The 16,341-nt window shown below is 38.3% G+C and overlaps 1 protein-coding gene and 1 long non-coding RNA gene across 2 annotated transcripts in view; one reads left to right on the top strand and one right to left on the bottom strand.

The window, feature by feature from the left end:
* The window catches only part of LOC105475673 (uncharacterized), a 30,991-nt gene extending 19,369 nt beyond the window's left edge, over window positions 1-11,622 (top strand). Inside the window, exons 3-5 of the long non-coding RNA XR_011622226.1 lie at window positions 7,601-7,676; window positions 7,905-7,997; window positions 11,491-11,622. This is a non-coding gene — a long non-coding RNA (uncharacterized lncRNA). The remainder of the gene's footprint in view (window positions 1-7,600; window positions 7,677-7,904; window positions 7,998-11,490) is intronic.
* Window positions 1-16,341, bottom strand: part of LOC105475674 (dynein axonemal heavy chain 11) — a 373,683-nt gene that overhangs the window by 226,512 nt on the left and 130,830 nt on the right. Inside the window, exons 31-34 of the mRNA XM_071094928.1 lie at window positions 6,581-6,712; window positions 4,627-4,787; window positions 1,222-1,378; window positions 955-1,100 (exon numbers count right to left, since the gene is read on the bottom strand). Of these exons, the coding sequence (XP_070951029.1) occupies window positions 955-1,100; window positions 1,222-1,378; window positions 4,627-4,787; window positions 6,581-6,712 (596 nt within the window). The remainder of the gene's footprint in view (window positions 1-954; window positions 1,101-1,221; window positions 1,379-4,626; window positions 4,788-6,580; window positions 6,713-16,341) is intronic.

Raw genomic sequence — 16,341 nt, 5'->3', positions numbered from 1 at the left:
AAGCCCTGGGACTAGTTGAAATCAACAAGGGGAGAAAATATAAAGAAAATAAATCCAAAGAAGGGCCTGTGATGTCTAACATGAATTGGCCAGGAAATAACAATAAAACATAACAGCAAACATAGATATGGTGCTTACTATGTGGTAGGCATTTGTCCAGGTACTTTGCATTTAATCATCACAGTAGTCTATAAGGCAGGTACTCTTCTTTCCCCCATTTTATAGATGAGAAGAAACCAGCAATGAAGCAGCTGTGAGGGGAGAGAGATGTAGGAGAGGTGTTGTCCTCAACCCACGTGAAGAAAGTGTATCACGCAGTGGAGAATGACCAACTGCATCAGATGCTGCCAGAGGTCAAGAAAGATGAGGACTGAGAACTGATCAATGGAATGAGCATCTTAGAAGTCTTTTGGAATTTTGGAGAAAGGGTCTTGCTCTGTCTCCCAGGCTGGAGCTCAGTGGCACAAACATAGCTCACTGCAGCCTTGACCTCCTGGGCTCAAGCAGTCCTCTTGCCTCAGCCTCAAAAATAACTGGGACTACAGGCACATGCTACCATGCCTGGCTAATTTTTAAAATTTATTTATTTTGTAGACACCAGGTCTCGCTATATTGCCTAGACTGGTGTTGAACTTCTGGGCTCAAACAATCCTCTCGCCTCAAACTCCCAAAGTGCTGGGATTACAAGCGTGAGTCACTGTGTCTGGGCAATCCTAGAAGTTGTTTGTTTTTTAAGTGATTAAAGTAATGTAATACACATGGGTTGTACTCAACACTTAGAAACCACTAATAAAAATGGGAGACCATTCAAAATAATTCCCCCAAATCGACCAGACTCTTCCTTTATCTATTTCATGAGACAGGGAGAGGTAGCAATAGACAGTGAAGGGGAGGTTACCTTCATGACTCCATGCTTTTCTATTTGTAACAAGAGACAACCCACACGGCACTCACCTCTTTTTCCTGTTTCTGATGGCATCATGAATCATTTTCACCTGCACTGCCACCACTGACAGAACTTCCACGGAGATTCGGTTGAACTCATCAAAGCAGCCCCAAGCTCCTGTCTGCACCAATCCCTTATAGATATTTCCTATGGACTAAATGATAATGTGAGGCACTCAGAATTTAACAGAAGGGGTTTTTACGCTGTTATACTGAATAATTCCCAATCAGGAATAACGTTATAGAATACAGTTTTACACATGATTACTAACTTACTTTGTAGTCCATTTGCTCTGAACAGTTGAATACATAAACCATCATGCCAAGGGCACGTCCTAGGTCTTTGGTGGTCTCTGTTTTCCCAGTACCCGCAGGGCCAGCAGGAGCCCCACTCATGGTTAGATGAAGTGATTGAGTTAAAGTAATATAACACCTTTAAGCAACAGAAAACACAAATATCAGAGTCTAATATGAGATTTTTGTAAAACATCAGAGGCAAAACATTAGGAAAAAAGTTTACGAAGCTCTAGAATGTGACAGTAGCATCAAATACTGATTTACTTCTCATTTGTTCACGGCAATAACGAATCAGAATATTTTCTATCACATTTATTTTTGGGCTAGCTGTCTAAAAATACTAGAAAAGAATGTATTTCTTTGTTTATTGATCTCATTTCCTAAGAGCTGTGTATTTGAATACCAATAACACTGGATTTGTACCGCTGTTAAATTTCTGATATTTCTAGGTAAAGATACTATTAATACGGCAGACAACATCTCAAACTATTGTTTATAAAGGAAAAGTAGAAGAGAAGTCTTAGATGATGAATGAATTAAACATTGGCTGAATTAAACTGCTACTTAATACATTAAGAAATATGTAATGTCTATAAATACATAGCATACAAATAATATATCCCTATTTCAATATATAAAGCAAATATAAAAGGGCAATTTATTGTATTTAAATATATTTTAGAAATTCCTTTGGAATGTGTTGCTACATGCACTTAGATTACCATAATACTTATTTTTGCAGCAAAGACTCAGAGGTTCTTAGAAAATCATGAAGCAAGAATATCTAATAAAAGAAGACAAAACACATAGCAAGGACATCAAATGGCTTTATTCTTTATCTGGGGTTTCCTCCGATGCATAAAATCGTTTTTCTCTTAGTACAGACAGCAGGTCTAGTGAAATGATACACACACAGAGGTCAGGAGACGAGAGACTAATGTCTCCTTTGCCAATCATCAGATGCTAATATTAAATAAGTCTTTTGACATCAACACACCTCAGTTTTCTCCTCCATTAAATGAGGTTAATTGTAGGAAAATATTCAGAAGGCCAAAGGTAAATGCCTTAAAAAATTGAAAGTACTATGCAAATAGAAGCAATTAATTATGAAAACAGAAAGTGTTTCTGCATTTGATATCCATTGCATGTTTCAGTGTATCTTACAATGAATGAGTGAAAAGGCTCCCAGACTAGGAATCAGGGTACTTTTTGTAGTAGAGATTTTCGCCTTGTAATTTTCTCCAGTGGTTCCAAGTTTTGGGTAGGCACATGGCAGCCAGTGCTTAGAGGCTACATTTCCTGCCTTCCTTCCAGTCAGGAGTTGCCAAGTGACCAAACTCCAACCAATAGTATATGTGCAGAAATGATTAGTGCCATTCCTAGAACACGTCCTTGGAGATATTTGACCTGGACTCTCTTTTTTCCCTTTTCACTGGCTAAAACACATGTGGAAACCATGTTTAGCATGTCAACCACCTGCCAGTCTGTACTGCTGCCCCACTCACCTCTGGATTGTGAGACACCTGCTTCTGTGTTATTTCAGCCATTGTGTTTTGTTTGGAATATCTAACAGCAGCTTAACTGGCATCCTCCTAGCCAATACATAGACTTAAGTCTCTGAACCTGCCCACATATGGAAGAAGGAGACACTGTCTCCCCTGCCTACCTCACAAAGGGATGGTCAGCACCAAATGAAATATAATGGAAGAATTTGAAGGGCATCATTTTGTCAATGTAAACAGTTAGTAAATAATTCAAAGAATGAAATGGAAATGGAATCATTTTATCCAATGCAATTCACACTATTAAAAGGAACATTCATCTTCCTTTTAGCTCCCAAAAAACCCACATAGTGATTCTTCTAATTTTGAAGTTAATAAACTATCAGGCCTCACATAACGATAAACTTTAAAATGCCTCTTCCCTTTTTCTCCCATACCCTGGGCCTCCCTTTCCTCCTTCTCTATTGACAATGGGATGCATACAGTAGACTCTTCACATTTGCAGTTTTGACTATTCTCAAGTGACACTGTCAAGCTCCAATTTTAATCCCTCTCACTGAGAGCAGTGCATAAATTAACTAATGAGGACAGTGAATGCTGACTTTTAATCAGAGACAAGTTAGAAATGAATTAGATATAATTATAGAAACTATACAATACACAAATGTTGCAATTATGAGATTAATATGTGCAAGAACAATCACAAATGTAGTGTGAGGATCCTACCAGCCTCTCAGGACTACCATAGCAAACCAGCTTTATAGACTTACATTTGAAACTGTCTACACTTCGGTGATAGTGGATAATTGGGCCTGCTACTATGACCTTGAGGTGTGATTTCTGCTTCATGAATGCCAAAGATTAAATGTGCTGTCTCCCATCAAACAGGTCAGCAGAGATTGGAATACTAACAAAGAAATTCCTCTCGATGTGACATATTCTTATCTCTGCAATATTCTGACTAAGTATGTATTTACTTGGAGTCAAGTGGAAATGAACTATTAATAATAGTAACCTCTTGCCCCCTTGAAGTACTTGAGCCACCCTGGCTTTCTTTCTATCCCTGGAACTGGCCACGTGTCTCCCCACCTTGGAAACTTTGTCCTTGCTGTTGCCTGTAACTTTCTGACCCAGGATCCCTGACTAACTGGTTCCTCATTTTTTAGGTTCCAGCTCAAGCTCTCCACAATAGTAGGCTCTCCCTTCAAGATAATTTTAAACACATTGACCTTTTTTAAATTTTTGTCATAGCATATATTACAGCCTAAAATAATTATATTAGTTAATTTATTTGTTCATTGTTTCTCTTTATCCCCACTTACTAGAAAGTAATCTCTGTGACAGCAGGAACTCTGTCTGTTCAACACTGGAATAGTACTTAGCAGAGTACTTCAGAAGTACTTGTTGAATCATTTAATGAATGCTTTGTTCTTCCCCTTCCCTTCCTTTCACTGTATGCAATTCCTCAAATATTAATTTGAACACAGGCAATTCCTAGTTATTTTTACGCTTTCAATAAAGGAATCCTGTGGGGATGGAGGGAGGTGGTGATAGATCCTGATACCAGAATGTTAGTTGTAGATAACTGGGCAGAATCAAAAATGTTTCCTTGAGCCATATTAATCCACTCATGATTTCATCATTTGTGCATTGTGCAGCTTCTGTAATTCTGTTTCTCTAATTCAGTTCTCTTCACCTTTTCCTAAAGTCAACATTCACTACCTTACCTTATTTATTACTTTACATACCACTTTTGCATAGTTCATTGTTTGTTCATGGTTTCCTCTCATTCCTTCCTTTTTATTCTCACACATCTCTGCTCAAGCTAGGGGACCTTTTTGGGTTGGTTTTTCCCATCTGGATGGAAACTTAGAATTGTTACCTGTCAGTCAGAGGAGTGATCACCAGTCGAGGACTGTTGCCTAAGTATTCATAGAAGTACTGGAATTGGGCATCACAAATATTAACAAAGCAGTGTTTCTGGGTATCCTCCCATCGGTGACGAAGTTGAGACAGCCATGTAAAAGTTTGGGGACTGACAACCTAAAGGCATTGCATAATCATCACACACAGGACACTGGTAGTTTGGGGGCAGCAAATTATTAATCTAATCAACTCTACTGCTTCACACTTTATTTCTAAAATTATCACAAACAGGAAATCTCTTGCATGTTATTGCAAATTATAATGGCACATACATGGTTAAATACTTAATAAGAAATATGCATGTAATAAATCTTCATTTTAAACTTTTATATAAAACAATATGAATTTCTTCAAGCAATGCTTTTTACCCCTTTTATGAATCACCCCAGGGGATTAGATAAATTTTGTAACTTTATACTCATATCACTGAAGTCAGATGGAAAAATACACTCTCCATATTTAAATGATACATAATCCACAATTTCTGCATTGCAGAGGCATAAATAAACTACACTTTCAACCAAGTTCAGTCTGAAACCAATCTGCTTTTAGTACAGAGATTTTCTGCTTCATTTTTAATCACATCAAATAACAGTATTTTTCATTGCTATTCTTTCCCATCTACTCAACCCTAACTATTCATCTTCCAGTTAAAAATCCCTGTCTCTTTCAAGATAAATGTGACCCTTGGATTTCTTGAGAATCAGTTGAACTTACCAAAATTACTGTATACTAATTTGTCTGATGACTACATAGGTTTCAGCATTGCATATTCATGTATATAAGATGGTTGGGAATTAGACAAAAGTATTTTTAGTACAAAATAAAGGACATATTTTAAATCAGAATTTATCCTACTGCAAATCATCAGACTTATAAAACAGAATAAAATATATAAGAAGATACAAGACCATATTAAAGGAGTAGTTATCAACAGTTCATTATTAAAATGAGAACACATGGTAAGTGATGTTTTGCAAGGAAAAGTTTTGGACTAGCAATTAAAGAATATCACTCACTAGTGGTCCTGAAGCTGGATCAAGGAATATTAATGTATGTTTATGGTTTACATGAAGAAGCATTTTCTTGCACTTTATACAAATAATTTAAATTCACTTTGCTTTTAATAAATTGAGAAAAAGAAACAGAAAAACCACAGAAACATTTCACAATACATACAGGCATTCGAATTGTGAAAGGAATTGCCTTGTTTTAGTACTACCAAACAAGCGTAACCCAGTAGACAAGCATATTCCTGACTTTTGTAAATAGGAATATATTTTGGAAAGAAGGATGACAAAATTCTCCTTTCACGTTAAACACTGCCAACACTTAAAGACACACAGACATTTTAAAGATATGTAAAAGAAAGGTTATTAGTATACTAAAAGAATTAGAAAATAACTTCTTACAAGACAATAATCTAGTTGTTCAAGGAAGAGACAAAGGATTACCCAAGTGACAACCTAGAATTATGACCAACACCTCTTTCTTCAAGGGGAAATGTATCAAAGGCACACAGACCTGGTTTAAATTACATACACATCATCTTACTGCTATTGGCTGTGTAAATCACAGAGGTGAGGCTCACAGGCCAATGACCAAGATGGTCACACACAGAGAGATGAACACAGTGATTTCTCATGGTTCTTCCGTTGTGATAAAATTTTTTTGATGATCTGATGTTCCTAACTTGGCAAAACCTTTTGGGATATCACTTGGAATAAGTCTCATCAGGATAATATATTGGCTAACCAAAATCAAATGCACCCAAGTAAACCACAACCTTTCAGGACTAATTAAAACATACAAACTTTCAAAAAACAATGACTTTCTTGGAACTACTCTGGCAATAAACATCACTTTCAGGAAACAATAATGAATACATAAAATTTCTACAAACAACTTGCCTTCTGAGAAATAAGTTTTGCCACCACGTCTCTGGCATGGACATCTATGGTACAAATTGTCATGATCTTCTGTCTGTCTCCAGGTGGAAGTTCTCCCAGCAAAAGTGTAATCAGTGTATTCAGCTGAGAAATCTAGAAGGAATCATTTTTTAAAAAGGAGGGAAGGGTTACAAATATAAAATTTAAGAGCCCCAAATTCTTCATATTTGTAAAGACTGATTCAGTTTGCAAAACAATTTCTTCCTTTCTTTTTTTCTTTTTTGAGATGGAGTCTCACTCTCACCCAGGCTGGAGTGCAGTGGCGCGATCTCAGCTCACTGCAACCTCTGCATCCTGGGTTCAAGCAATTCTCCTGCCTCAGCTTCCCTAGTAGTTGGGATTGCAGGTGCCCGCCACCACACCCAGCTAATTTTTTTATTTTTGGTAGGGACAGGATTTCACCATTTTGGCCAGGCTCGTCTCAAAACTCTTGATCTCAAGTGATCTGCCTACCTCGGCCTCCCATAATGCTGGGATTACAGGCATGAGCCACCACGCCTGGCCACAAAACAATTTCAAATGTGTTACCCCACCTGGTCCTCAAAGAACCTTGGTATAGGAATGACAATATTATTATTCCCTCACACAGATGAAGGACAAGAGAACCTGTGAGTAATGACAAAGCCGGGGCAGACACAGGGTTTCCTGGCTGCACTGAACTGACCCTCTACCCTAATGATAATCTGGTCCATAACATTGTTGAAACAGAAATGACCACAAATCTTAAAAGGCCAAATTAGACTAAAAAAGCATAGTAAGAGCTAAATGACAAATTCTATTTTTCTTTAGAGAAGCATTCACCTAACAATTTGTGTTTGCTTTGGTTTTTAAAAATACAAGGTAGTGATGATTACTGAAAAAATATTTAAAATGTAGAGCTGAAGAATGTCCTCCTTTACTCGTATTTACATCCCTATTCTTGTTTAGGTCCGTTGTACTCGTAGATAAGTATTTTTCAAACTGCTGGTCTTTTTTTCATAGAATGGAAAGGAATAAAATGGAATGCCACGAATGACAATTCATTGAAGTGACTGGAATAGAAAATACAGCATTACAGGTAGTAAGAGAATGTATTGTTTCATGCTGTTTTATTTCTGTTTTGACTACCTACATAAACATATGAACTTGGATCTGATAGAAAATATTTCTTATGGTGAATTGTGGTCAGAGAGGTTTGAAAGATTCTGTCTTAGGTGGTCATTTTGTTAGTATGGTTATTTACACAAAAAGATTTCTCCCTTACTCAAGCCTTATTTACAAAACCAGTATTTCTGCCTTATTCCAGGTATCATACTGTGAAACAATACCATCCCCTTTTCTCTTCAGCTCTGCAAAAGGACAGTCAATGACAAACTGCTAGCACCTGAGAAAGCTGGCGGTAAGTGAATATGACAGGTCACCAGAGACTCAACCCTTTGTAGCCTACTGTCAAATACAGGTTCGCTATTGTACTACTATCACGCCCCGGAAAATGCAAAAGCCTGCACACTTCCCTGAGATTGCTGTGCAGCTGGAGGCCGGAGAAAGTCATACAGCTGGAATAAGAAGGGAGAAGAAAGGCAGGAAGAGACAACCGTAACATGCGCAATTTCCATGAAATGAGAACACAGAAGTGTTCCAGGCACTGACTAAGCACGTTGCTGATCTCATTGCACTTAATCTTAAGACAATCTGTTATCTGAACTTTGCCGATGAGAAAATTGAGTCAAAGGCCTATTAACCACATTTGCCAATCCAGGGAGGGGAAATTCAAATTCCAACAGTCTGACTTCAGATTCATCACATAGACCCTCTCCAGCCTCCACAAGACCTACCCATCCCTTCAGGTCTGAGAAACTGTAGCTGTGCAAGAAGCATTCAGGACAGACTCAAAGTCAAACACAAAGGAAAGCTGGCTTAAAGAAATAAAAATATTATTATATATCCCCTAGACACTCAGGATACACGACAGCTTTATAAGCATTTGTCCTATTTCCCCCACCCTCTGGCTTTATTGAGGTATGATTGAAAAATAAAAATTGTATAAATTTAAGATATACAATGTGATATTTTGATATATGTATATATTGTGAAACTATTACCCCAAGGAAGCTAATCGACATATCCATCAGTTCACATATCTTTTAAGTGAGAATATTTGATATTTACTGTTTCAGCAAATTTCAAGTGTACACTACATTATTATTAACTATAGTTGCCATATGCTACATTAGGTCTCTAGAACTTATTCATGCTACAACTGCAAGTTTGTACACTTTGACCAATATCTTCTGTTTTCCTCCCCCGCATCCTCTGATAACCACCATTCTACTGTTACTATGTGTTAGACTTTTTAAAAAAATCCACTTATAAGTGAGATCATGCAGTATTTGTCTGTCTGTGTTTAGCTTGTTTTACATAGAATAACGACCTTCAGATTCATCCAGGTTGTCACAAATGGTGGGATTCCTTCTTTGTAAAGGCTAAATCATATTCCTCGGTGTGTGTATGTGCATGGGTGCTTGCATGAGTGTCTACACATTTTCTTTATCCATCTATCAATGAATACTTGGGTTTTTTTCCACATCTTGGTGATTGTGAATAAAGCTGCAATGAACACGGGAGTACACATATCTTGTCAAAATAGTGATTTTATTTCCTTTATCTATATATCCAGAAGTGAGATTTTTGGATCATATGGTAGTTCTATTTTTAATATTTTGAGGAATGTTCATAATGTTTTCCATAATGGCTATACTACTTCCTACCAACCACCAAGGAGGTCAAAGATCTGTACACTGAAAACTACAAAACTCAAAGAAAAAAAATTAAAAACAAAAATAAATGGAATTATCCCATGCCCTTGGGTTAGAGGAATTTATGTTTGTTAAAATCTCTGTACTGCCCAGAATTCTCTGTAGACTTAATGCAACTGCATCAAGATTTCAATGGCATTTTTTTTTTTTTTTTGCAGTTTTAGAAAAAACAATCTTAAAATTTGTATGGAATCACCAAGGAACCCGAATAGCCAAAGCAATCTTAAGCAAGAAAAACAAAGCCGGAGGCAGCACATCTCCTGATTTCAAATTATATTACAAAGCTATAGTAATCAAAACAGTGTGGTACTGGCATACAAAAAGGCACAAAGACCAATGGAACAGAGAGTTAAAAAATAAAATTTTCAACTGATTGTTAGCATAGGAACCAAAAACAGTGAAGAAAGAAGGCTCTTACATAAATGGTGTTGGAAAAAACTGGACATCACATGCAAAAGAATGAAATTGGACCCTTATACACACACACAAAAAAAAACTCAAAATGGATCTAAGACTTAAAGATAAGACCTGAAACTGTAAAACTCATTTAAAAATGTGGGAAAAGCTTCATGACTTTGGTCTTGACAATGGTTTTTTGGACTTGACACCAAAAGTATAGACAACAAAATAAAAAAATAAAAAACAAGTGAACTATATCAAACTAAAAAGTTTCTGTACATCAACAGAAAAAATCAACAAAATGAAAAGGTAGCCTATAGAATGGAAGAAAATATTTACAAACAATATATCTGATAAGGGGTTAATATCTAAAATATATAGGAACTCATACAACTCAATGGCAACAAATAGCCTGATTAGCAATGGGCAAAGGACCAGAATAGCCATTCTCCCAAAGAAAACATACAAATGGCTAACTAGTATATGAAAAGATGCTCAAAATTACTAATCATTAGAGAAATCAAAACCACAATGAGCTATCACCTCACACCTACTACAGTGGCTATAATAAAAAAAGTCAAAAGATATTGTTGGTAATGATGTGCCTTAACCTACTACGAGAGTGACATAAAAGAGCACTGATCACAGGCTGGCCATGATGGCTCACGCCTGTAATCCCAGCACTTTGGGAGGCTGAGGTAGGTGGATCACTTGAGGTCAGGAGTTCAAGACCAACCTGGCCAATGGGGTGAAACCCCATCTTTACTAAAAATAAAAAAATATCAGCCAGGCATAGTGATGTGTACCTGTAATCCCAGCTACACGGGAGGCTGAGTCAGGAGAATCACTTGCATCTGGGCGGTCTAGTCTGCAGTGAGCTGACATCACACTACTGCACTCCAGCCTGGGTGACAGAGTGAGATTCTGTCTCAAAAAATAAAAAAGATTACTGATCACAGATCACTATGATAGATACAATAAAAAATTTAAATATTCCAAGAATTACTAAAATGTGATGCAAAGACACAAAGCAAGTTCATGTTGTTTGAATGATAATGTCAATGCCCAGCATAGAGGGGGTTGCCACAAATCTTACAAAAATAAAGCAGTATCTGCAAAGCACAGTAAAGCAAATCACAGTAAAATAAGATACACCTGAATTTTAATAAACTGCATCTTTAAAAAGTAGTTAAATGTTTAAAAAGCAGATGTGATTATTGTTTTATGTCTAATATGTTCACTGCTCATCATCCCCTAGATTTTATGTTCCATAAAGTCAAGGACAGCATCTATCTTATTTGGTGCCTTATCCCAGAGCCACTGAAGAACTGTCAGAGTGTGGGTGCTCAATGTGTATCTGCTGAAAAGATGAATTAATGTACAATAACAACCCATGCCTATACAAGTTTCTAAGGAAAATTAATATACACTTTAGTGAGAAAAGAGTTATTTAGGCCTTGGATATTTTCTTACCTGGGTCAAGATATCTGGTCTTTGTAGTATCCAATCTTATACCACTATCAGTATTTGGTTAAAAAAAAAGGGTGATTGCAACAACAGTAATAATATCGTATGCCTTATAAGAACATTTATAATTTTAAGTGCATTCACATGCATTGTCTTATCTGAGCCTCCCAACAACCTGTGATTTCTGCATTATTGATTCATTTTTCACAGAAGTGCAGTCAAATGGAAGATGATTAAAAACACAGCTTGTCAACATAATCTGCACAGCATCATATGTTGGGGATCTTATACTGTATATCAAGATTAAACCTTCTCTGATGATACTCTTTAGTAAGTAATAAAATTCTGCACCCATAGTTATGTAATGTAGTTAAAAAATGTCTGTAGTATTTGGGCAGTGGCAACAGGTAGCAATCATCATGGTCAGTACTGTACTTGCATATAAGTTTATGGTATGTGACATATAAAACATTCCTTAGCAACTTTAAGAAAATAAACCCTATCGTGTAATCAGTACATATTCTTGCCACTGATTGCAATAGTGTTACATGATTTTCTACCGGATCAAGGATGTCTGGCTCAAGTCTACCTACGTCCCTTTGAAACTCAAGTGGCTGTTTTCCTGGTACATCTTGGCTTCATTAGAGTGCAAGTACAGCATATATCTTGAACTAGAAATAAGCCCAACTTAGAGTAAAATCCAAACTTTTGTTCCTGGAGTACAAAGTCTTCCATGACCTCACACCACTCCTTTCCTATCTCACTTCAGTAACCATGCTGGCCTTCCCTTTGTTCTCCTATCACAGCTGCTTTAATGCCACAGCAACCATTTCATGTGCCTGGAGTCATCTTCCTTCTAATCCTTGTATGATTGGCTTCCTCTCATTATTCAAAGTTGTAGTTCAAATTTACCTCCTCAAATTGGCCTTCCCTGGCCATTCTATTTACTATTACCCCCTATTTATTCTAAATGCTTCTATTTTATTATCTTTATGGAACTTATGAGCATCCTACCAATCATGTATTTGTCTGTCTCCTCCACCCTAAGCTCTAAAGGAGCAAGGCCCATATCTATCTTATTCTGGGCTGTGTTCTCATGCTTAGCATAGCAGCCAGCATAAAGAATGTGTCCAAGTCAACACTCGCTGTATGAATTGATGAAGGAAGAAATGAACGAATGAACAATAGCAACAATACACACCAGAACAACAGTTTTTTGTTCTCTCATTCACTCATTCATACAAGATGACAAATGTGGTTCTTGTTTCCAGACCCTACAGGACAACAAGGAATGCAGATAAACAATTAAAATTGTTTTGCTAGGGCAAGTAGAAAGTACTCTGACAGCACACAGAAATAGGGCTTGCCTGATCTAGGGCTTAGAAAGGCACTTTAGAGGAATGTATACTAAGACCTAAAGAATGAGCAGGATTTAGGTTGAGAAGAATTTAGGGGTTGGCCAACAGGGAGGCAGTCGTTAAGCCACCGGGAGCAGCCTGCAGAAAGGCCCTGAATGGACAGGTGGCTCTGTGGAAGAACTGAAAGAGGTCACCCATGGCAGGAGTGGGCGGCAGAGGAAGGACAGGTGTTTAAAGACGCTGCAGAGGAAAGCAAGTGCCCACGTGTGCAGGGCTTACTCAGCTCAGTTAGGACAATGAGATGGTGCTGAAAGGTCTAGAAGGCAGAGTGATCATGAGATTTGTGTTATTAAATGATCTCTCAGGCTATGCTGTAAACAATGAATTGGAGGAAAGTAAGACTGGAAGAAAAAAGACCTGAGAGGAGGATGCTACAGTCATTTAGATGAGAGAAGAGAGTGGCTTGGTCTAGGATATTATCAAAGCAGCTGGAGAAGGCAGTGAGAATAGGGATCTTCGGGACAGTTAAAGAGATTTGGTGGTTGATTGGCTGTTGAGCAAAAGAAGAGTCAAGCGGGCTTCTAGTGTGAGCAACTAGTGAAGAATGTTGGGTTTTTTTGTTGTTTTGTTGTTGTTGTTGTTATTGTTTTTCCCGCAGCCGGGCACATTGGGAGGCAAGTATGAGAAGAGCGAATGTACACTGGATCTTTTAGGTTGGATGTGCCTGTGAGACTTCAGTGAAAAATCCCTATCTGTTTCTGGCTGTGCTTCAGCAGAGAGATGCAGGATCACTAGAGTGATCCATCTCTTGATCAGGCCAGCATGGTCAACATGGCAAAACCCTGTATCTACTAAAAATACAAAAACATTAGCTGGGCATGGTGGTGCACACTTGTAACTCCAGTTACTTGGGAGGCTGCGGCACAAGAATTGTTTGAGGCAGAGGTTGCAGTGAGCCAAGTCACACCACTGCACTCCAGCCTGGACGACAGAGCGAGACCCTGTCTCAAACAAAACAAAACAAAACAAAACACAAAAACAGGTCAGGCACAGTGGCTCACATCTGTAATCCCAGCACTTTGGGAGACCAGGGTGGGTGGATCACCTGAGATCAGGAGTTCAAGACCAGTCTGGCCAAGATGGTGAAGCCCCGTCTCTACTAAAAATACAAAAATTAGCTAGGCATGATCACGCCTGTAATTCCAGGTACTTGGGAGGCTGAGGCAGGAGAATTGCTTGAACCTGGGAGGCAGAGGTTGCAGTGAGCCGAGATTGCACCACCTCATTCCAACCTGGGCGATGGAGTGAAACTCCGTCAAAAACAAAACGAAACAAAACAACCCCCCCTCCCACACACACACACAAACCAAAACAGAATACAGCCATAAGGAACAGGAATATTTAAGGAGCAGGAGGAAGACCAGCCAGGTGAAGTAAAGAGCTGCCCAAGTTTTCTAGTTAGAAAACTAGAATTCAAAAAAAACATGAATATAAAGGAAGAGAGTAATGTGAAGAACTAGGAAGTATTTTCTAAGTTGAAGAAAATAGAAATAAACTCAATCAAGTGGTAGAAATAGGCTGTGGTGATGAGAAAAAGGAAAGAGCAAGTATAGACATTAGGTCAGCAAGCTTGATTATAAAAAAGGTTACAGAGATAAGGCAGGAAATAAAAGATGTGGCATGAATGAATAATTTTTAGTTATTTTGAGTAATGAGGGAGTTGGGCATGTTAATTACTGATGGGAATGAGCAAGAGGGAGAAACTGAAGAAACGGGAGGAAACAAAGTCAGGGCAGCCTTGAGCGAGGTCAGAGCAGAAGGGACCCAGAGCAGAGGTGGAAAAAGGCTCTGGACAGTGGAGGTCACCCTTGCCTCCTACCTGGAGGATGGTATCGGGGGAGGGACATCAGCCTGATGGCCATTGCTCTAGTTCCTCTCTGATGATGTCAGCAGATAATAAAAGCACTGACTGACAGGCATTGTATGTGTACATGTGTACTGTGTGTTTTCTAATTTAATCATCACAACTTTATGAAGTAGGCACAATTAGTATTCCAGTTTTACATGTGAGAATATGAGATAATCTGCCGGAGATCACACAGTTATAAATGGTGGAGCCAGGGGCTAGTACACAATTCTAAGATCTTACTGTTTATTTTACAAATACAAAACCTTCTTATGTGGATAACAGGGCATCAGACCAGGCAAGTGCTGGCCTCCAATGATTAAGGTGAGGAGCGAGAGATAACTCAGTATACCCCACCTATGAATTCTCTTATTTATATAAACATAGAAATGCTTCCTAACAAAAAGACAAGATCTTACACCTTCTATGTCACATACCATGAAAAAAAGAAAAAGGAAAAGGCATGATCTTGACCACCATTGGGGTTTATAGGATACACATATCTAAGGGAACTACAGTGTTCCCAAAGAGGGTCAGTGAGCGCGGTAGAATGATGGTGGGTTCACCATGTAGGACAATGTCAGACCTAGAAAGTAACAGACTCAAGGTCAGAGAGAAGCAGTGATTCCTGATACATAGTGGTGGCTGGTCCCCCATTTTTTTCCATCCTGGCTCCTATGGCATCATGGTAGAAGGAGGTCATACTGTGAATTTAAAGAGTGTATCCCTAAATAATATAGGTTTAAATCAGGCAACAAAGAAAAAAAAAATCTTCCTTGCAGCAGAAGCATTGCAGTTTTGCCAGCATCAGCCATGGCATATCTTCCAATATGGGGACACCCAAGCCATGGTAGCAAAGAAGCTGGAAGAGGCCATTCTGCAGAAAAGTTGAGATCTGGACATTAGATTTGGTGGCTCATGCCTGTAACCCTTGTGCTTCTGGAGGCCAAGGAGCAAGGATTCCTTGAGGCCAGGAGTTTGAGACCAGCCTAGGCAACACAGCAAGACCCCATCTCTACAAAAAATTTAAAAATTAGCCAGACATGGTGTCAGGCCTCTGTAGTCCTAGCTACTTGGGAGACTGAGGCAGGAGGACTGTTTGAGTCCAGTAGTTTGAGACTGCAGTGAGCTATGATCATGTCACTGCACTGTAGCCTGGACAATAGAGCGAGACCCAGTCTCTTAAAAATAGAAAAGTCGTCTGGAGCTAGAAGTCCTCAGCTTAGCAGATCAAAGTGAACATTACAATATAACTAGTATAGCACCTTGGGGATCAGTTACCAGAACTCTCAATCCCTTTCTAACAGGACATAATACTGAAGTTTTTCTTGTTTCATAAGAGCAACAAGGACCTCTAATCTTGAAACCTACCAGTTTCACCTTCAGCAATATCAGAAACAATGAATTTTCATTTCCACCAGCCAGAGCAAAGGAAATGACAAAGAGACCAAGTCCCATACTCTTAAAACTATCAGAACATGGATTGTTGAATTTCAGTTTGTTGTTCTCCTTCCCAATGCTCACTTCCTACTTCTCCTTTAATACTACTGCTAAAACCACTAGTGCAAAATTGAGCAATGAATGTCAGAGATAGTGAGCTTAATTACCTCGTTCTTGACACTAATGGAAATGACTCTAATGTTTCACCATTAAGTATGATTTTCTCTGCAGGTTTCTGGTAGATATTTTTCAAGTTTTAAAAGTTCCTTTAAATGCTTATATTAGAAAAGAAAAAGGTATAAAGTCAATAAGCACCCACCTTAAGAAACTTGAAAAAAAGGAACAAATTAAGCTTAA

This window comes from Macaca nemestrina, chromosome 4 (genome assembly GCF_043159975.1).
Source record: "Macaca nemestrina isolate mMacNem1 chromosome 4, mMacNem.hap1, whole genome shotgun sequence".
Classification (NCBI taxonomy): domain Eukaryota; kingdom Metazoa; phylum Chordata; class Mammalia; order Primates; family Cercopithecidae; genus Macaca; species Macaca nemestrina.
This window is presented reverse-complemented; position numbering and strand designations above follow the sequence as displayed.